Source organism: Corythoichthys intestinalis, chromosome 1, assembly GCF_030265065.1.
Source record: "Corythoichthys intestinalis isolate RoL2023-P3 chromosome 1, ASM3026506v1, whole genome shotgun sequence".
Lineage (NCBI taxonomy): Eukaryota > Metazoa > Chordata > Actinopteri > Syngnathiformes > Syngnathidae > Corythoichthys > Corythoichthys intestinalis.
In genome coordinates this window covers 53,093,125-53,115,464 of record NC_080395.1, presented here as the reverse complement: position 1 = coordinate 53,115,464, position 22,340 = coordinate 53,093,125, and the positions used below count along the sequence as shown (strand labels likewise).

General features: G+C 39.9%; 1 protein-coding gene across 3 annotated transcripts in view; it reads left to right on the top strand.

Annotated features, from left to right (window-relative positions):
• Positions 1-22,340, top strand: part of rasa3 (RAS p21 protein activator 3) — an 80,494-nt gene that overhangs the window by 50,886 nt on the left and 7,268 nt on the right. For 2 of the 3 annotated variants that reach the window (XM_057831173.1, XM_057831156.1), the window contains exons 6-20: positions 8,889-8,969; positions 9,200-9,272; positions 12,081-12,154; positions 12,237-12,341; positions 14,173-14,329; positions 14,394-14,542; positions 16,476-16,590; positions 16,651-16,725; positions 16,812-16,935; positions 17,361-17,467; positions 17,552-17,629; positions 17,711-17,788; positions 18,122-18,195; positions 19,686-19,745; positions 20,779-20,885. In XM_057831173.1, the coding sequence (XP_057687156.1) occupies positions 8,889-8,969; positions 9,200-9,272; positions 12,081-12,154; positions 12,237-12,341; positions 14,173-14,329; positions 14,394-14,542; positions 16,476-16,590; positions 16,651-16,725; positions 16,812-16,935; positions 17,361-17,467; positions 17,552-17,629; positions 17,711-17,788; positions 18,122-18,195; positions 19,686-19,745; positions 20,779-20,885 (1,457 nt within the window). The remainder of the gene's footprint in view (positions 1-8,888; positions 8,970-9,199; positions 9,273-12,080; positions 12,155-12,236; positions 12,342-14,172; positions 14,330-14,393; positions 14,543-16,475; positions 16,591-16,650; positions 16,726-16,811; positions 16,936-17,360; positions 17,468-17,551; positions 17,630-17,710; positions 17,789-18,121; positions 18,196-19,685; positions 19,746-20,778; positions 20,886-22,340) is intronic. The other variant, XM_057831163.1, reaches the window with a different exon arrangement.

The window sequence follows — 22,340 nt, the reverse complement described above, 5'->3', positions numbered from 1 at the left end:
GGGCAAACGTTTGTTCTCCATTGAGTAGCCTCCTTTTCTAGTTATACGTGTTAAGTAGTGGCCAAGTTAAATGTTTAGATGGAAGTGACTTGTAACAGAGTACAAACCTGCAGAATATGCATCCACATCCACAGTATTGCATTAATTCGTGGCAAGACTTGCTTCCAATTCCTGTCAGCTGCTGTCACCTGCGGTTTAGCCTGAAGACAACCAACCCCAACTTTGTTCAACACTGAATTAGCTAATGGGTGGATTGGTATAAAATGTAGTCCACTGATGCCGTCCCAGATAACAATGATTCTAGCTGACAATGTCTGATTCTTTTGCTTTTCATCTTGCTTCCTCAAATAAACATTCTTGTGGAAGTTTTGACCATCGCTAACTTCCCTTGTGTAAAGGCCTCATGTAGACAAAGCATGATTATCAATGTACATGCTGCTGTTGTTCATCATTCATGTTACACGATATATTATACTCACAAAATTGATAATTGGTCACCAAGAAAACACACTTGGTCTGGTAAGTGGTTCGAGCTGGTGATCAATGACTCATATCAACATTGGTGTGTGAATGTGTGCGTATATATGAGCTAATGTAAAGTGCTTTGGGAATGGTGAAAATGTGTAGATAAATGGGGTATATAAAATAAGTACTCTCCATTTACCATACTGTAACGTGCAGTATTTCAGCTTTCACGAGCTTCACCAAGATTGAAGAGGAGATTGTATTTTTTCCTGCATTTATATGTTTGTATATGGCAACAATACCTGATAAACAAAACTGAGTTTCATCCATTTGCAATTTTCCTGTACAATAAAAACACGTACAGCAGCACTTTCCTAATACTCACAGGGTGCTGTGCTGTCACACAAATTGTTCAATTCTCTATCTCACATTCTTTCTTGTTGTGGTTCAGTTGGTCAGGTGTGAATTTAAGTTTACAAACTCAACCTAGTTGTTTCAAGCCAGAGAACGGCTTATGCCTTGTACATATTCCCCACGTTGCTGCCTGAGGGAGCAAGAAACAATGTGAATGCAACCTGTGGTAGTTTGGAATGGTGAGTCTGTGTCTCTTTTTTCCCCAATCTGTTCTCCTCTCTTTGAAGTAAGAGAATGCTTGTGATGATCCATCTTGGCGTCACTCCCACACACTGTGACGAAGGTACTTAGAGCCAAGGTACAAACTCATCTTGCTCAGCCCTTTTAAGACAGACTTGGATGACCGACAGAGCTGAGTCCTCTTAATGTTTACATTCACTACTCATTCAAAGAAATCCCTGCAGAGTGATCTCTCGAAATTTGATCCCAGTCACATATTTAGTCTTTGTTCTAAGAGTGGTAAATATTTGTGTTCTCCTGTGTTCCCCTTCGCATGTTAGACTTGGAGAACCTGTCTTATATCCAATGCAAGCAATCTTTTTTTCACGCCGGACTTTTTTGACAACAATTATTGTGATGCAATTCATTCATTCATCTTCACCCACTTGTCAGAGGACAGACTACCATGGCTACTACCTTGGTGGTGGCAGCTTCAGCAAGGAAGCACAGGTATTCCTATGCCAGCCGTGGGACATAATCTCCCCATCTTGTCCTTGGTCCACCTCAGGGACTCTTCCCATTGGGCCATTGTTTCCTGTCTGCCAATCCAGAGGCACTGTTTCCCTGATGTCCTCGCGTTGTTGCAGAGGCGTGTCAACCTAGGCAACTTCACAACATCTAGAGCCTTTTGAAACTCTGGGCGTATGTCATCCACCCCCGGGGCCTTGCCGCCGTGGAGCTTTTTAACCACCTCACTGACTTCAACCTTACAGATAGGAGAGCCCGTTTCAGTGTCCCCATTCTCTTCTTCCTCTTGGAAACACACTCACATCCCGAGACAAAGTGAGCAATGCCCCATCTCCACTATACACAGTGTTGATGGTGCACTGCTTTTTCCTCCTGAGGCACCGGATGGTGGACAAGAATGTCTTTGAAGCCGTCTGGAAGTCGTTTTCCATGACCAAACTCCTCCCATAAGAGCCGTATGCTTCTTGGCCAGCCGGTACCCATCAGCTGCCTTTCGAGTCCCCGAGCCAGGTCAGACCGGCATGTTCCCCACCATCGGAGCCAACCCACTACCAGGTAGTGATAGATTGACAACTCCACTCTTCTTTTCTCCTGAGTGTCCAAGACATGCAGCCGCAAGTCAGATGACACGACTACAAAGTCGATCACCGAACGTTGGCCTAAGTGAAGTTCACGTATGGACACACCTCTGCTTGTTCATTATGGACAATCTGCGCAAATGCAGAAGTCCAACAATAAAACACCACTCTGGTTCACAGGTGGGGGTGTGGGGGGTTCCTCCCAATCATGTTGCTTCGTGTCTCACTTTTATTACCCACATGTGCAGCTAAATCCCCCAGAAAAATAAGGCAGTCCTCAGAAGAAACATTCCCTAGCACCCCCTCCTGGGACTCCAGCAGTTTAGGTTGTTTTTTAATGCCCACGGAAATACAATTTACATGACCCAGAATAAAGAATTGCTCTCTGCAGAATTCAGGATTGTTCTCTGCAGAATCAACACTTTTTCTTTCACTGATTTTTGGGGGGACTACTCAGTGGGTCAGGTGCACAAAGAGCTGGGTAGCCTCTGAATACGAGGACTTTGGCAGTCCATTTCCAGGCTACAGAGGCTGGCCCCAAGGATGTGTAATGTCACCATTTTGAGAGAGAGAGAGTGTGTGTGGTTGAGAAATGCCAAATCGATTTAGCCAGGCTCACCTTGATGCACAGCTTAGGCTTTGGTTTCATTGCTCTTGGGAGGGGATATTTGAGTAGAGTTTCAAGTCAATCAAAACATGAAATTACTTTGTGGTTTCTCACATAAATTTAGCACGGTTAAGCACCATAGTGGCCATTTGGCAACCACTAATGTTGGACCCTGTCTGTTTACTGGAGTTCACCACAGGAGACAAGAGGGAAGCATTGATTTGCCATGCAGTGAGGGCTCAGGTGCTCACTTACAGACTGGGTGAGAAGCTCATCCTGGAGGGGCTCAGAGCAGAGCTGCTGCTCCTCTGCATCAAGAGGGGCCTAATGAGGTGGCCTGGGTATCTGGTTAGGCACCTTCTTGACTCTTTCCTGGTGAAGTGTCTTGGGCATGTCCAATTGGGATAAGGCCGTGGGGCAGACCCAGGGGATATAGGAGAGACTGCGTTGCCAGGGCGGCACAGGAAGGCATTGGCACCCCCAAGAAGAGCTGGATGAAGTGGCTGGGGAGCAAGTACACCAACTACTTTTGGCACAAAATCCGAGAAAAACACAATAAATTGAAGTGCATAATTTACCATGCCGCAAAATCTGGCTTTTAAAATTTGTATTTCTTAACTCATTTGCTGCCATTGACAGTTATATACAGTATATTTTTACCTTGGAGGTTCTGGCAATGAATGTTCAATGGTTATCATTGACAACAATAGACATCCAATCCCTTTTTGTTGGCCGCCAGTGATTTTTCATTAAGCACTTAATCAATAAAGTTCCCTTTCATTCAGAATTTCAAAGGGAATGTTTCCCATTTCTGATTTTTGTTGTTGTGAAATATTTTCTAGTCCATAGATCCATAGATCAGCTTCAGTTGTATCTGATCCTTTATCTGCCTCACTACTTCCTTGGGCTTTATTTTTTGAATCATGTTGGAGTGGGTTGTAATTCATTATCCTGATGTTGGAGTGGAATTTTTCTAGACAGGAAAACAAGCGCATTAACATAAAAAAAGAGTAGCAAGGACTGAAACAAATATGTCTGCCATGCTTTCTAAGCGGCATGTCAGAGCTCAGTGCAGCATTGAGACTAAGAGGGGGCCAGATAGTAGGCCAAGCAGGAGTTACATAAACAAGCTTATTTGACAGGAAGTGCGTTGGCATTAGAGATGCTTAACCCAGCCCTTATTCTTTATTAGGAATCCCTGACAGTGCGTGTGTGAGAGTGCGCGCGCACATGTGTTTGTGTGTCTCTGGGCTTGTTGAGTGATGTGCTGGGATTTGCTCTCTAATTTATAGGACCGTGTGACTAGTAGTGCATCACCGTGACACACAGGAAGTGATTCGTCCTGCCGGGTGTCTCGTCCTGAGTGGGTGCTAATCCCGTTACAGCATGATGTCATCTGGGAGCTGGACAGCTTAGTTAGGTCATTCATACTCACATAGGAAAATAAACACAGAAGACCACTACTATATATATATATATATATATATATATATATATATATATATATATATATATATATATATATATTAGGGCTGTCAAACGATTAACATTTTCAATCGAGTTAATTACAGCTTAAAAATTAATTAATCGTAATTAATCGCAATTAGTCGCAATTCAAACCATCTATAAAATATGCCATATTTTTCTGTAAATTATATATATATTCTGTAAAATAAATTGTTGGAATGGAAACATAAGACACAAGATGGATATATACATTCAACATACGGTACATATGGACTGTAGTGGGCATTTCACTCTACTGTCATTTAAATCTGTCTATGCTGTCCTCACTCCGAAGCGTCTACTTTTTCCAAAGCTAGACAGCTAGTGAACGACACCTTAGTAATCAGACTTCTTCCTTTTTCATCTGATTTATTAATAAAATGGCCTCAAACCATTGCCCTCTTTAGACCGTCGTAAAACTACAAAAAAAAGTAGACAAGCATTGCAGTAGCAACAACGTTAGCTTAGCACGCTATACAGGTTCACTAAACATAAACAAAAAGTGTCTCATACAAAAAATATAACATTTCGCTTACTAACATAATATGTACATTCTTTACAACAACCATACTTACGGACAAATCTTGTCCAAGGATCATATAAGCACAACATTACAACGTAGGCGTCAGCCCGAGACGTCGTGCAGCCATATTGAACTGGCAAGAATACAATAAACCATGTCGCAAAGCAACCACAAGAGTTCGCTGTTAGACAGCACAAAAAGCCTTGCTGTAAAACTTACCAATTTATGTGCAAAAATAGACAACACACCATTTTTTGGAGGGATCAACTGAGCTAACGGTTAAAGTCAGGTAGCAATTGCTAGCTGGGATAAAAATAGCATACTACCATTTTCAATGTTGGATTACACACAGTTAATTGTAAACCATTACCAGTGAACATACACTCCCACAAATGATATATTTTTAAATTGGCCAAAATAAAGAAAAAAAATAAAAAGTACAAATAGTTCCAAAACTGAAAAAGCATCTCTTGAAATTGTGGAAAAAAATGAATACTCACTCAGTGTTCAATCACTTCAGCCTCGGGCTGAAGCGAAAACATTTCCTGATTTGAAAATATAAAACAAATGCACTTTGTAAAAAAGTGTTAGTAATACTGCATTTGCTAGTTCTCACGCTGTACATTTACCATAACTTTCCTAATAGTGATCAATGATAACTTCATTGTTGGTTGTGCTTGTCTTGTTTTTCCCGTAATGTCGGTTGTTGATTTAGGCGCATAACTTCTACTGCACTGCTCCTTGGGGTATGTGTTGTTTTTCGCCAGTCTTTTTTGAAAACACTGATGGTAAAATACTGACAAGCATGCATCAAAAGTGTTGCCAGTCGTCTGTCAGTCGTTTAAATAAGTATCTCGGAAGATGCTTTCACGTTACATAGTTTTTCTATTTTGTGTGGGGACCATCACACTGATTAAAATTAGTGCTGTCAAACGATTAAAAAATTTAATCTAGTTAATCATATGTCAATTGTGTGATTAATCATGATTAATCACATTTCCCTCAGAATGAATAAAGTTGCTCTTCAGGAAAAAAAAATCTAGGAAAATACTATAATTGACTTAAAAATTGTTTTAAGATGAAATGTATGATGTGTGAATGAATTAATAATTAACCAAATAGAGTTTTAAAATTTTATTTAACAACTCAGCTCGTATAAAATAAAAAATCAAATAAATTGTCTGTATTATACAGCAAAGAGTTTTAACAGATTAAAGAGCCTCAGACTAACAATGTGGCTCAAGTACCGTTTGGCATATTACCCAAAATTGACTCCCACTTTAAAAAGCAGACAAGCACAATACAGTAACAATAGCTAGTATTTCAAAAAATGTGTAAACAACTTGTCTGTTAAATTCAACATTTGAAAACAAATAAATGCAGCACTTGCAGTTTTACACTATATGGCCTGAAAGCTGTGTGATAATTTTTTTTTTTTTTTTTTAAACAATTTTCACACACTTAACTGAAAAACATTACACTAACCTGTGTGCAAAGGTGTTTAGAAACACTAAGTTAGCCATACTCTTATTATTATTTTTTTTTAAACCAACTTCTCAGGCAAACTAGCTTGTTGACATTTTCAGATAGAGCAGATCTTTTCTTTCTTTTCTTTTGAACAATGTACCCTGTCAAAGAAAATAGTCTCTCGCAAGGAGGCAGGTGTGACCAGATACTTTTTTTGCAAGGTGGGCCAGCTTACTGTGGGCACTATTGTGCGCAGACCACCACTGTAGTGGACATGAGTCCATGGTGGCACTGCCTTGTACCTGTCTAGTGGTTTGTCATTGGTTGTTGCTGTTTGTTGTCATTGGATTTTCAAGGCCCTCGTCTTCGACTATGTTAATGGGTCTACACTTTACAGTCTCTGGCTACCCATGTAGCGATAGCAGTAGTCAACCTACTTGGTTTCTTTTTGTTGGCAAGTCCGAGTCCGCACTCTGCCAGTGAAGCTTGATGACTGTGGCTTGTTCCTGCAGTGTTAGCGTCATTGCTAACACTAGCGAAGATGTGCCTTGCCCGAAGGTGGTACTTTAGGCTGGTTGAGCTTCGATCCGAAGGACAGTTCATCACAGCAGTATGTGCACACAACTTTGGTTTTATCCAGGTTTCCATTAGGCAGCTTTTTAAAACGGAATTTGGCCATCATCCTCACTCATCATGGCTGGCTGCATTATGTCCTGCATTGCCGCGCGGAGAATGTAAACATCAACGTGTGGGACTACGGGAGGCAGTTGTGGCCAAACTTAGTGTGAGCGGTAAATTGCGTTGTTATTTTTTTTAATGCGTTAATATTTCCAGATTAATCATGGTCGTTAACGCGTTATTTTTGACAGGCCTAATTAAAATATAACTTTTGTCAAGGGAACAGCTGATATATAATACATGGTGAAACATCGTTTTCTTTTATGTTGACAATGACGTAAAGTATTTCATTTTCTTTTTGCATGTTATGTATGTACAGTATATCACTATCTTTGATGAGTTAAAAAAAAAAATCTCAAGCATGGATGGATGATGATATTGAAATAACATCTAAAATTTCACAATATAAACATATTTTTACTCTGTGGTCATTGTTAATTATCATTGAGGTTTTTAGAATAAATACCAACCTCTTCTCAGCAAGGTTGAACCCTTCTGAGAGTTAGTGAGCCAGGGGGGTTACTAAATATTTTCTCCGCTCATTTGTCATCAATTTATCAGCAACTTCTACTTGCTGCACACACGTCATCCCACAGGAGTCTTGTTTCACACTAAATCTTACGATCACTAACATTTCCTGAGAAAAATAAATAAAGTAGGCCTTTTTTGAAGAGCTCACGTTTATGCCCTGCTCTCCTTTTCTGCTTAAACACTAGTCGGCGCCTGATACTTGCTGGAAGCTGTGGTTGCATTCAAGAGGCGAGATGAGTGGAAGCTAAAAGCTTTTCGGAGCTGCTTGTCTGGGTGTCATTTTTCAGTCTTGACAGCACTTGTCTCTCATTTGTCCACTAATTAAATGCTAAATGAAAATTTAACAAAGCCTCATTAGTCCCAAGAGAATATCGGATATATCAGCATTCCGACTGCCCTATGGCTTTTAAAAGGGGTGCTTTTAAGTTACTTTATTTGTTTTGTTGATCTGCTTTATACTGTATTGTGATTTCTTTTGTTAATTGCAATTGCATTTTGGCAAAGGCATGCAATACAATCAGCACCTAGTAAATATCTGACAGGTTGTATTGTGGGTGGGTTCTGTACGAATATATTTACTGTATTTTTCGGACTATAAACCGCTACTTTTTTCTCATCGTTTACTCTGCGGCTTTTATAAGGAAGCAGCTTATTCATGGATTTTTTTTTGGGGGGGGGGCAAACGTGCTTCATGTTTTCCTGTGGGAAAAAAAAAAAAAAAAAAAAGGGGATCAATCGACATATTTGAAAAGAATGGCTTTCCAAATTTTGCCATGACATAGCTCTCAGCTGCTACACTAGCACCAATAAAGCTTGCCAGAAGCACGTCAGACTTTCTCAAAAACCCAGGATTTTATAGGTGAATATGGCTCCATCTGATACTACAGTATATGCTGCTTCAAAAGAACAATTCTAAATGGATGGGCATCCATTATTTGCTACGACAAGAGAACGCGATGCTAGTATTGATGCACGGTTTTCAACTGGCATTCGGAGGACTTTATTGCCACAGTATGCTACAACAAAGCTGCTATATAAGGGCTAGCGCTAGATGTTAACTGTTTTTAAGAGGATTTCATCCACTTCAAGTTTAGAAGGCAAGTTAAAGTGGATTATGTATCTTTGCAAATTATTTTAAAGTTAGTTTGTTTTTAAGCATTCAAAAACACAAGTTGGTGATGTTGATGTGTGTTTATCTGGTTAATTAATATATTTTTAATCAATCAAATATTTCTGTGTATCATCCAGGTAAATATCCAATGTTAAGATATGGAGACCTGTGGCTTATAGTCAAGTTTATAGCATATTTCTGGATGTATTTTAAAATCTTGTGAAATTTAGCCGGTGCGGCTTATAACCAGGTGTGCTTTTATAGTCCAGAAATTATGGTCTTGGTTTTTAAAAATGCACTTTCTGGTTTTCATCCCAACAGAGTGCTGGAGTGCCAAGGTCTTCCAATCGTCAATGGCCAATGTGACCCCTATGCTGCTGTCTCATTACTTGGCCCTTCCAGGTTAGAAAAACTAAGTACACACAGTTGTCACCGGTATGATTTATGAACATATGAAACACAATTGAATGCAGTAGAAACGCAATGCAGTTCTGGATCGAATCAGATCCACCAACAAAGTAGACATCCAGGTTTTTCCAAAACAGCAACATAACATTTGAATGATAGGAGTAATATCTGTAAATCACTCTGATTTAAAAAACTCGTTTCTTCTCTATTTCTGCTTTCTTCAGGTCAGAAGCAAAGAAAACCAAGGTGAAGAGGAAAACCAACAACCCGCAGTTTGATGAGACTTTCTATTTTGAGGTAAAGTGTGTTAGCTCTGTATGTCAATACTTAAGTGGTGTGATTGTGTACAAAGGCAATTCCATACCTTGGATGAGGCATTCACAGGTTCAGCACAAGAGTCGCTTATCTCATTATGCTGCATATTTATTCAGTTGATTGTAGATAGATAGATACTTTTCCAAACCAAGCAGAGAAGTCCAGTTGTGATTCAGTTCCCAGACATACAGACAGATAGATCTATTTGTACTCTATATTTGTATTTTAGTTAGTGTCCTAATCGTGTTTCTGTGTGTATAGATGCTCAGAGTTTCTTCTTGGATCATATTTTACTGTAATCTATTTGTAATAGAATTTATAAAGTTAAAAAAAAAAATTAAATGTATGTATGTGTATTGCATGTTGTTCATAACCAGGGGTCCCCATCTGCCGGGCCGCGGACCGATACCGGTCCGTGGCGCATTTGTGACCGGGCCGCACAGAAATAATAATTTAATAACGACCGCATTCTGGCCGAATTAACCCTGTGCCCCTGCTTAACACACCATTATCTCTGTCTGCTCTAGATATAATACTACGGGATAGATTACAATGTTGTCATAGAAGTCCATTGATTGGACTGCTAGAAGTACATCTTGTTTGTGTATATAATATATCTATGTGCGCTTGTCCTCGATAATAACGTATTACTAGGCCGCGGGCGCAGCACATTTGTTCCCGGAAATAATTAGCCCCCACACGAGCAAAGATAACTGGAAAACAGACGTCTTTTGAGATATTTTTACGGCAAAAAGGATATTTTTACGGTGAAAAGGGCACCTGATGAGCCTACAACCTCGAAGACCCACGAACTGCGAAGGAGTGGATTCGTGACCCGTTTGTGAATAAACAGAGAGATCACAAATGACGGCGACCTTATTAAACGTACATTCGAGACAACAACTCTACCGAGGTTCTGGATTAAAGTCATTCTGGAATATCCTGACATCGCGACAAGAGCATTGAAAACCCTGCTACAATTTCCAACATCGTGTCTTTGTGAAGCGGGCTTCTTAATTAATGTTTAACGACAAGGCGAAGTCGTTAATGGTGAGCGCGGTGTGCAGCTGGTGTGTGCAGCTTACATGGCAGGATGAATCTAAGGAGAACTTTTCTACAAGTCCTTCCATGATCAAACGTAAGTTAATATTCCTTTCTTTCAAGAAAATTTGTAGTGTTTACTTTGGAATCGCTGCATTTGCGCATTTTGCGGCTATGTTTAACGTTACGCTACGCGCATGCGCAGAACCGCATCGTTGCAATTTTTGATGGGTTGTTAAATTTGTCAGAACACCAGTCCGAGAAAAAAAAAGACCCAAATAACACCGGTCCGTGGTGCAAAAAAGGTTGGGGACCCCTGTTGTATACAATCCTAATAATACATGGACAAGGTCCACCAGAAAAAGCTTGAATTGTTCCCTACGAGCATTTTAAAATGCAATAGTAGTCAATAGCCCTGTTGACCCCATCCCCATGTGCAGCTCCTCCCTTTCTTCCCGTCTTCTTCAGGCCAGCAGGACAATAGTGTGATTGATTTCAGACACACACTAAACACTAGCCACGTGTACATGCTGACTTTTATTCATACCGATTCAAATCATTCCGAATGGAAATTTCACATCAGCTGTTTACATGTCACTTCATCTATTCCGATCCAGCGTTTACATGTGTCTGCCTTTATTCCGAAAGGACGTTTGACAACTGCCGTCTGACATGCGCAGATTAATCAAAACAAAGCGTCATGTTGCAAAACATGGAGATCGATCGTCAGATCAGCTGCTGTTCTAACTTTTCGAGTGGAAACGAAACTTCAGAATGACACGCCGTTCATTTAAAAAGTTGTGTGGGTGCGCTGTGCGTGTGCTTGGAAGCCATGTTGCATGTGACGTTACTTACGTCACCAAGTGACGTCACCACGTCAGTACGGAGCATGTGCAGAAAGAACGCAACCAGACACCATTCCGCCTCCCTGTTTACATGATATAGTTTTACTTCTAATCGGTTTGGGAAAAGGAATATTCCACCCCTGTGAATCGGAATGAAATTCCATTCGGTTTGGGCCTGTTCATTCCGAATGAGGTGTTTATATGGAACACATTTATTCGGTTAGAACAAATATTCCGATTGTAATTGGAATATTTGGCTCCATGTAAACGTGGCAAATGACGCATAAATATCTGGATTATTGAACCTTGCACACTACATATGTCCTGTTTTATTACGTAAACATCACATAGTCAGACAAGTTTATGTGAAAGAAGCTGAAAGACGAATGCGGCGAGTCAAAAAGTATATTTTGACCAAGCCCTGAGCCATGAGTGATCTCTGACCTTACAAACAGACAACACCATAAGAGCAATGAAAGAGGAAATTACCTCAAAAGGAAAGTTGTCTTTGAGCATGGACAGCAAAAGGGTGAAGGCCACAGGGAACAGTGACAAGAGATAATGAGACAAAAGAAAGTTACCGAAATGCTAAGATGAAGAAATATGACAAAGTGCATGGATTATATGGCTTACAGTTTAAATAAGAGGTTTTTGTGTGGTAATTTTAGGCAAATTTATGCACTTTAAATCTTTTCTGTTAGTGATTCTTGTAAATTGTTTGTTTATTCTTCTCTTTAATTGCTTGTGGGATACAATATTAGGCAGCGGTGTACAGATGACAGTAAAATCGGATAAAATTATACTATTTGTAATAGTGGGGGTGGAGGGGACTAACAAAATGTTTTGATTGTGGGACCAGAAAATAATTGCGATGTGCTGTATAAAATAGTTCCTTTCCTTTTAGGTTACACGGCCTTTGAGCTACACAAAGCGACAGTTTGATGTCGAAGAGGAAGATGTGGACAAACTGGCTCTGAGGTAAGAGAAGGCGACCTTGCTCAGTGACGCTACAATCAACTGAGTCAGTGTCTTTGAACCGTGGCCTCTGGTTCACTCACAGGGTAGACCTGTGGAATGCTAGCAACTTGAAATTTGGTGATGAGTTCCTGGGAGGAGTGAGAGTTCCCCTAAGAGTTCTGGGTCAGTCTGGAGTACATGATGCATGGTAGGTGTTTGACATGTCCCACACCAGTTAGGTTACACTTGCTTTGCTTTGATGGAGAAATCTTGTTAACTTAAACAGTCTCTTTAAACTGCCTGTGACACCATAAAAATCTTAAATAGAATTATTATGTGAATTAAAATAACATTTTGAGACTATTTGACTATATACAACAATATAGCAAAGCGCAGATAACGAGAAATGAGTCTTTTAATCTGCCAGTTTAGACTCGCCTGTCATAATAGCGCTCTAGCGCCTCCATCTGGGTGATGACGTCGGCAGAGTAACGATTTACACTGATTTAGAATCCAGCCCATTGAAGGGGAAGATTCAGAACGAGGAAAATGCGATAGAGAGCAGCAAAATGTCATGATTGTTTTAATCTCTCTACTCCATTATTTTTACAGGATATTCTTTTTACCAAAGTTTTTTTCCCCAATTGCTAAATAAATTGTATGGTTATGACAAACAACAGTCTTGTGCTAAATGGAATATGAAATATTAAAAATGCATTTTTTTCTCAGTACTAGAGGGCTAAATTACTGCATAATGGTCAAAACAGCAGACTTCTTAAACCTCCCAAACTGTATTTTATGCCACCGGAGTTAGTTCAGCTTTTGTCATTTCCCTTCGAGACGGAGGAAAGAGCGTAAACAAAGCAGGAGGTGTGAGAGCTAAGCGACATGCTAACTCGAACCGAGCGGCTCTTCGAAGTCTCTTTCTCATTTTTCGAAAACGAAAAATCACACACTATCTACCCATCTACCCTGACTCTGTCACTCACGGCGGCGGGATGATTGCCTCACCGATCGGCCAGCCGCGAGCAAGTTTTTGGCATTCTCGGTGGACAAACCGGCCGACGTTGGAGGGCGTGGCTGCCCGAGGCCAAGCCGAGTATAGCGCTTTATATGCAGGCACGCACGTCTACACAATCGAGAACTGGAGACAAGAGCGGGGGGCTGCCCGGGCCCAAGCCGTGGATAGTGTGCCTTTATCGGCTGGCGACCATACTGTGCGACAAGCCGCTGGTCGTCGGCCGAGTGGCCTTCTCGGTGGAGCATTGTCATCCACAAAATGTAAGCCACCTCCTTATTAAAACACATGATCCCAGTATTAGACATAATATAAAACCAGTAGTTTACTCATTTCGTCATCCGTCAAATGGTCTCTAGATTGTCGGACTTCTTTTGCCCATTCTTGGCGGTGAACATGTGCTCTTGGAAATCCAAAAGCCTCACACCACTCTATATGGCGTAGTAACAAAAGCCTGCAGCACATTGGGGTGGCGTGAAGCAAAAAATAAACAAATTAATCCGCAAAATCGGCTGAATCTGCGGTCCTTCTGCATACGATAGTAATGGCTGTATTGTGAAAATGGTTAGTCCGCTGACGTCGCATTTGCCTATTTCCTCAATCTGAGACCGTGGCCGGAAATCTCTCATTTGCGTAGTGCAGGATTTAAAAAATTGAATAAATATATCGATCGCTTCCACACACATCCAAGCGGTCCATTTCATTCAGGAGTAAAATACCGCGTGTAATATGAAATAAACATGCTTTTTTGTGCCACTAGCACTTTAACAGCAGTTGCAAAAATGAGCTCACTGAATGCGGAGTAAGACTGGTGTTATGTCCCACTACAGTATTAGTGACCTGCCCAATCTAATTCGATCCAATGCAATACTGAAATGTTTCTTTTACTATAAGTTGGTTATCTTTTTAAGCTTACACTAGAGGAGCAAATAATACACATTTAAGATCTTGAAGCTAATCAGCATGTTTTTAAAACATAAATCAATATGTCATTTGTTACTGACACGGAGTCCCTCCTCAGGTACTATCTCCAGCCTAGGGAAAATGGAGGGAAGTCTGTCAAGGTGGAAGAGCTGGGATCTCTGCGCCTGAACATTGTTTACACTGAGGACCACGTCTTCCCTTCAGAGCACTACACCCCCCTCAGAGATTTGTTGCTGTACTCTGCCAACATACAGGTGTGTGCAGATTCACGGGTCATGTGTTGCTGAGCCACATTTATATTGTTTTGTCCTTGGGCAGCCTGTGTCGGCATCCACGGCAAACATTCTGGGGGAGGTGTGTCGAGAGAAGCAAGAAGCCGCTATACCGCTTGTTCGTCTCTTCCTCCACTATGGCAAGATTGTGCCTTTTATCAGTGCCATTGCTCACGCTGAAGTTAACCGTACGCAGTGAGTGTCTAAAAATAATGCAGTTTTCTTTTGTGCAGGGGGAGGGTCTGTAATCACTTGAAAGGACGTGTTTTTAATGTGTAAATTGCCTGCAGAAAATAATATTTCAACAGTACTTGAGTCTCAGCCAAACCTAGTTAGTTCAATTAGTTATGCTGGGAGGTACCATTTAATGAAGAGCAAAACTGTTGTTGATGCTTGTTTTTCACAAGATGTGAATAATTAATTCAATTAGGTCAAAGAAATGAGATCATCAGGATTTACAGGCCTAGAAAATGTATTTAACCATCACTCGGTATATGTTGTTATAAAAGCTAACTTCTATTAATATCTTCAGTCATGACCAATTTCTTTTGATATTGCTTTTTTCATGGTTAACACGTACTGTATCTGTTTCCAAATGCTTTAGAATAAATCAATTACTGGTAATTCAAATCCCTCAGTATTTAAAAGTATTAAAGCATTAATACAAACTCAAATTCAAATATAACAAGCTTCTTTCAGTTGTAAACTAATATTTCGTGTTCAAATTAGTTTTATTAATTCATATTTATATTTTATTTAGACACTAGTTACAACTACGTAGCGGTGTAATTAAATTGCGCAGCACTGACATGGATTAGCATTAACGGTCTGTTGTGTGTGTGAAAAGACGAGCAGTAAAGCTGGCCGTTGATTAGGGTAACCATATTTTGATTTCCAAACAAGAGGACACTCGGCCCTGCCTCGAGATACTTAAATTTTACTTGAAGTTCACTCAAAGATGCCTTATCACTTTAAAATATGTAAAGTGTGCCTCCTCCGTCTGGATAGAAAAATTCAGTTTTATTAAAAAAAAAAAAGAAAAAGAAAGAAAATAATTAAAAAATTATAATAATTCGCAGAGGTTACCTCACAGGCTTTGTTATTCCTAAAATAATAAAGCACAAAAACACTGGAATTAAATAGTGATTTAAAAAAAAAAAAGACCTCTTCTGTATTGACAAATCCTTGAATCCTTAAACAAAATAATAGCTGTCTTTTCAATTCTTACTATACAAATAAATAATCTGAAACAATGTTCTAAATAATACCTTTTCTGTAGAAAATCCAGCTTTAACAAAAGGCTCATTTCTCTTTCCAGTGAAATAATGTAAATCAAACCTCAAGACTATCACCACAATTGTCGTTGACAAATTGTTATTCCCACTATTATTATTCTCAATCAATGTTCTCGATTGCATGCAAACGATAACCGAAATAAAAAGACAAACAATTCAACCCGCATGTTTCCAAAGGTAGAACTTCAAAACTACATACTGTATCCTATAATGCCTAGCGCGGCTTACCTCACCGACAGCTAGCACCAGTAGCCGAGGCAAAAATCAAACATTGCTATAAAAATTTCCAATCATCAGCAGCGTAACAATGTGACACCAAACGGGATTTTACAGATCACACACAAAGCTCCGACAGAAGTCAACAGTTGCCGAAAGGGAAGTTTAGCAAGTGTACATACCGATAGCCTGTGAGCTCCTGTCATCACGACTCACGAAGGTTTGTTTGTGAATGACAATCCACAGTTGACGCCGAGATAAAGCCAGTCTGTGACTGTGCACACATGCGCAAATTTGTATCCACAGTAGAATAAAGGTATTTTTGACTTAATTACACTTTTAGTTACATGACCATTTAATTTAAAACATATTGAACGCAAGTTTAACAACTAGGCAGGCTCTTTGGTAACACGTCACAGGCCTGACAGTACCGTAGTATTCTGTGCAAATTGTCATAAAAAAAAAACAGACAATTTTATGAATTTATGAAACCCTGCCGGACGCCCTGGACAGGATGTAAAAAGTGGACATGTCCGGGCAAAGGAGGACGTTTGGTCACCCTATCGTTAATCTCTGTTGGTGTACTTTTCCTTTGGCTAATTTGCTTTCTAACGCAGGGATCCAAACACCATTTTCCGGGGAAACTCGCTTACCTCAAAATGCATCGACGAAACCATGAAACTGGCAGGGATGCATTATCTGCAAGTCACTCTCAAACCAATCATAGATGAGGTTGGATGTCAAATCCTCTACTATATCTATACAAGTATTCTTAATTGACTCCCTTGACAGATCTGCGCAGAACACAAGCCCTGTGAAATTGACCCAGTTAAGCTCAAGGAATCGGAAAACCTGGAGACAAATCGAGTAAGGAAAAAAAAAACTTGTGGCCGTGTTGGCATTTGACAGTTTGTGTAACATAATGACATATCTGATTTGCCTTGCCTCTGCAGGAAAACCTTCGTCACTATGTCGACCGTATCTTTAATGTAATCACCACCTCTGGCGTTCGCTGTCCCACTGTCATGTGTGACATTTTCTTTTCACTGAGAGAGTCTGCTGCCACGCGTTTCCAAGGTAACTGACCTCCTGTATGATTAAAAAGCAAGACAGGAAAAGGCAATAAACAGCATGGTGTATTCAAGGACACTTGATGCAGTTCACTCAGAATTACAGGGGATTTTTATGTGAGGCTATCAGGCTATTGTATACTGTACCTTGTGTTCCATTCTCTGCTGCCTCCATGTGGCTGTAGAAGGCTTCTGCAGTCACACTCAACATTATGCCCAACTGAAGCTTCAGCAATTAACACAATTGTTTTTTTTTACAATTAATATCTCTTTGTAAATGCTACATTGGTCAAACTTCACCTCTTGTACATGTCACACGCAGGTGTACCTTATATTGTAATAAATAAATCAACACTGTGGAATGTCTCATGTCACTCAGACAACAGTACTTCATTGACAATTTTCCCACCTTTTTTTTCTTCATTCCTTCAGTGGATCAAGATGTCCGATACACAGCAGTGAGCAGTTTCATCTTCTTGCGTTTTTTTGCTCCGGCCATCCTATCGCCCAATCTCTTTCACTTACGGCCGCACCATCCGGTGGGTTGGAATTACTTCCTATATAAAATTTAGCATGCTAGGTGTGTAGTTTTCTATGTTAATTGTTCCTATTTCACTGTGCAGGACCCCGCCACCTCAAGAACACTTACACTTATCTCCAAGACTATCCAGACATTAGGAAGTCTCGCCAAGTCAAAATCTGTGAGTACCTTTCACAAAAATGTTGTTTATAGTCGCCGATAGTTAAATCGCCACACTTTATTTCTCCCCGATTCTTTTAAGGCCAATTTCAAAGAGTCCTACATGGCAGCATTTTACGACTACTTCAATGAGCAGAAGTATGCAGATGCTGTCAAGAATGTGAGTCTTTTTAATCGCATCTTATTTTTATTTGACTCCCATTAAACCCTACTGTTTTTCAACATCAAATGCAATATCATATATATTTGATTGTGGGAATAAAATGCAAAGAATTATGGATATTTGGCCTGTAACACTACCCATTTTTGCAGGAGTGTGTAGATGGGTTTTTTTGTCCTCTCCTTTCTAACTTCTGATTGAGTGTTATGATTTGGCCCTTGGTTTCTAAAGACTTGTCCTCATACTGTAAAATTGTAGTATTTAGCATATACTGTAAACAAACTTCCATGACGATAAGTATCAGTTGGTGACAAAGTTGTTATCATTCTCCAGTTTCTGGACCTCATATCCACTTCAGGGAAGTGGGATCAAAAGAGTATTGAAACACCTATCATGCTCAAAGAGGGGTAAGCAACATTTCTATTTGTGATGTGATAACGTGCAATGTTTCTTACTGTCTACAACTTTACTTCTGTTTTATCACTTACAGTTGAGCGTTCCCTTTCTAAAGAGGTCCGATATTTGACTATGGGATCAGTGCCCAGCTAAAATGATTATTTCTAAGATTACGTCACATTACATTTTTAACATTACAGGAGTCCTTTTGTACCTTCTGTACACTGTTACTCTATAAAGTTGTTTTAATTAGGCTTAAAACTAAGGATCCAACAATGCTCGTCTTTGTATTGAACCATTCGATACGCCCTCTTCAATGCAATACGCAAAAACATTCGATCCAAATGAAAAGCTCCCAAAATATTTTTTCCAAATTTATTTTTGTCTCTCGCTAAAATGTCCGGCGCAGCTTTGCCTTAAAAAAACAAACTCTACCGCTAGCAATCCCGCTCCTCTACTCCTCCCCCACACTGCCTGAAAGGTGGGAGGCGTGGCGCATGAGAATCATTGCTCGTGATAAAAGACAGAAACTTCATCTTTCAATGTGGTACAGATACGTTGTTTGGCAGCATTTTGGGTGAGCTGATATACTATGCCCACTAGTACATATTTAACAATATCTACGGATACATACAACAAAGTCCGCCAATATATTGTTGCCGACTTGGCTGCTACTAATAACATCACTTCGACAGCAGACACCTTAAGACCCTGGGACACAGAGTGCTAACTCACGGTTACATGATGAACAATGAGTGGCGAATTAAGAGCGCTGTACTTCAAACTTGTCCTGTTTATGAAAGTCGATTGTCAGATGCTGGTGTTGTGCAGTAATGAGCAGACGGGACTTCTGTGGAGTTTAATAACTTTTTTAATGCCCGACAACACTCGCGCGCACACACTAGATATCATCAAATAGCAATGCTACACAGACCCCTCCCCCAAGTCCTATGCCATTGGCTGCGTCAGCCCAGAGTGACCATGGGACGCGTAGTCCACATACTACATCGATGAATTAAAAATCGCCATGACTGAATGGAAGTTAAGCAGGCCAAAACAATCCATACCAGTGACTATAGATAATGCTGAAAATATTGTTAATTCAGTACGTAACACAGATGGACTCGGACCACTAATAGGATGTTTTGATCATGTGGTAAACATACCTGCTAAGAGAGCAGTAGCAAAAAACAGTGTGCCCCGCTTCATTTTACAAACAGTAAAGATTATTCCCAGCACTTTTATACAAAATTTCTTCAGATCAGTCAGAAGTAAGCACATACATATTATGCACTATAATGCATGTTTATATGATGGCATTGTTATTTTTGATTGTTTTAGAGGATTAAATGTATCAAATCGAAAATCGTGTCCCTCGTATCGAAAATCGTACCGAATCGTGACTTAACTGGATCATTGTATCCCTCCTTAAAACCAAGGGTAGTTTCCTGCCTCATTCATCAACATCCTCATCCTCTTGTGTTTCTGCTACCGGGAGTAGGAGTGTAAAGGTCACTATAAAAAGGGTTGATGGGAAGGGGTCAAAAGGCACCAAGGGCAGGTAAGACTTTCTCTATGCCCTTGTGACCCCTTGTGTGTGCACTGTAAATCCTCCTCAAGTGGTCCACCTCCTCTCTCGTGTCACAGTTAAATGCTGCTACATCTTGCTTTATATCGCTGGAGGTAAATCAGGTGACACCTTTGTATGACACTGTATGCTCAGCAAGCGGATGTGCGTGGGGTCTGCATTAGGGTCAAAAGTACAACGAGAGCTCTAAAGCCAACTTATTTTCCTCAGCAGACATTGCTAACATCGATAGCCCCTCTCGTTCCGCGTCATACCAGATGTGACAGCAGGGATTGGTTACTGTACACACATTCCTGGCTTCTCATATATCTGCCCACATCCCGACTCCTTTGTGCCCTTTGTATCTACTGTCACCTTATCGCTGCACATGAGACGCTCCAGCACAGCTCCAAACAGTTTTGGCCAAGTTAAAATCTGCATGTTTGGGGCTCAGGAATGTGACAAGGCTACAAGTCTCACTGTGGAATCCCGCTGTATCATTTCCCTAAAATAGTCTGGCTCTTACTTTTGAGTCTCTCGTATTCACTTTCCTCTACATGTTTTATCAATTAGCGTGACTATTACTATTCCTGGCAGTTTTCTTAAGTGCACTGTTTCTTATTTCCTCCTATTAGTCCAAGCACTTGTTGCCAGATTGTAAACATGAATTGGAAATACATTCAGGATTAATAATAAACCATTATAGTGATTTATTTGTCTTGCACTTGTGAAGAGATTTTGATTTCTATTTAGCTTCATACTTGTTTTACCAATGTGATCAAACAGTTGTTATTTTTACCATTTGAATTGTGTTTCATGTACAGTATTTCCACAGTACAAAAAATAATTTTAAGGTCGTTTTACGTGCCCAAGTATGGCTTTAACATGTATTAGGTGACAAAATGAGCTCACTCACAAAATAACTGTATAAAAAAGCAGAAATAAATACTTTTCAATAATTGCTGTACATGCCATGACTTTGGATTCCTGTATAAATGTCTTCAGTTTAATGTCTTTATTTCTTCAGATTTATGATAAAGAGAGCACAAGGAAGGAATCGGTTTGGAATGAAGAACTTTAAAAAAAGATGGTTTCGTCTCACCAATCATGAGTTCACTTATCACAAAACAAAAGGTAAAGTTAACTCTTTGTGTCCTTGTGACTTAGAATGTATTGATTTCACAAGAGCATAATGTACAGTGGTATGAAAACGTATCTGAACCTTTTGGAATTTTTCACATTTCTGCATAATATCACCATCAAATGTGATCTGATCTTTTTCAAAATTACACAGATCAAAAAACAGTGTCTGCTTTAACTAAAACAACCCAAACATTTATAGGTTTTCATATTTCAATGAGGATCGTATGCAAACAATGACAGAACGAGGAAAAATAAGTAAGTGAACCCTCTGCCTAATGAGACTTAAAGAGCAATTGAAACTAAGTTTTACATAACAATTTAAGTCAGATGTGTGCCCTGCCCACTATAAAACACACACTTGGTAAGAATTGTCTCGTAGAGAAGCATTGTCTGGTGTTCATCATGGCTCGGTCAAAAGAGCTGTCTGAAGACCTTCGATCAAGGATTGTTGATTTATATAAAGCTTTATCTTTAAAAGTCTGGATGTTCATCAATCGACAGTCAGAGAAGTTGTCTACAAATGGAGAGAGTTAGCACTGTTGCTTCTCTCCCAAGGAGTTGCTGTCCACCAAAGATGATGCCAAGAGTTCAGCGCAGAATATTCAGACAGGTAAAAAAGAACCCTAGAGAGTCTGCTAAAGACTTATAGAAATCACTGGCACAGTCCAGTATCTCTGTGTACATTTCAACTATATGCAAAACTATTGCCAAGAATGGTGTTCATGAGAGGACTCCACGGAGCAAGCCACTCCTGTCTAAAAAAAAAAAAAAAAAAAAAAAACATTGTTGCTTGTTTAATGTCCACAAAAAGGCACTTGGACACTCCACAGAAGTTTTGACAAAATATTTTGTGGACTGATGAAACCAAAGTTAAATTGTTTGGGAGTAACACACAACGTCATGTGTGGAGTAAAAATGGAACAGCTCACCAACATCAACACCTCATCCCCACTGTGAAGCATGGTGAAAAGAGCATCATGATTTGGGGCTGTTTTGCTGCCCGAGGGCCTGGACAACTTGCAATCATTAATGGAAGACTGACTTCAATAGTTTATCAGGATGTTTTGCAGGAAAATGATCCAAAACACAGAAGTAAATCAACTTCAGAATGGTTTCAGAAGAACAAAATACATGTTCTGGAGTACCCAAGTCAAAGTCCAGATTTGAGCACCATTAAGACACTGTGGCATGACCTAAAGACAGCGATTCATACCACACATCCCAGGAATCTGACTGAACTACAGTAGTTTTGTAGAGAAGAATGGGCCACAATTAGTCCATATCGATGGACCAGACTGATCTGCAGCTACAGGAAGCATCTGGTTAAAGTTATTGCTGCCAAAGGGGGGGGGCACAAAATATTAAATGTGATGGTTCACGTACTTATTTTTCCTCCTTCTGTCATTGTTTGCTTACTACCCTCATTAAAATATGACAACCTATAAA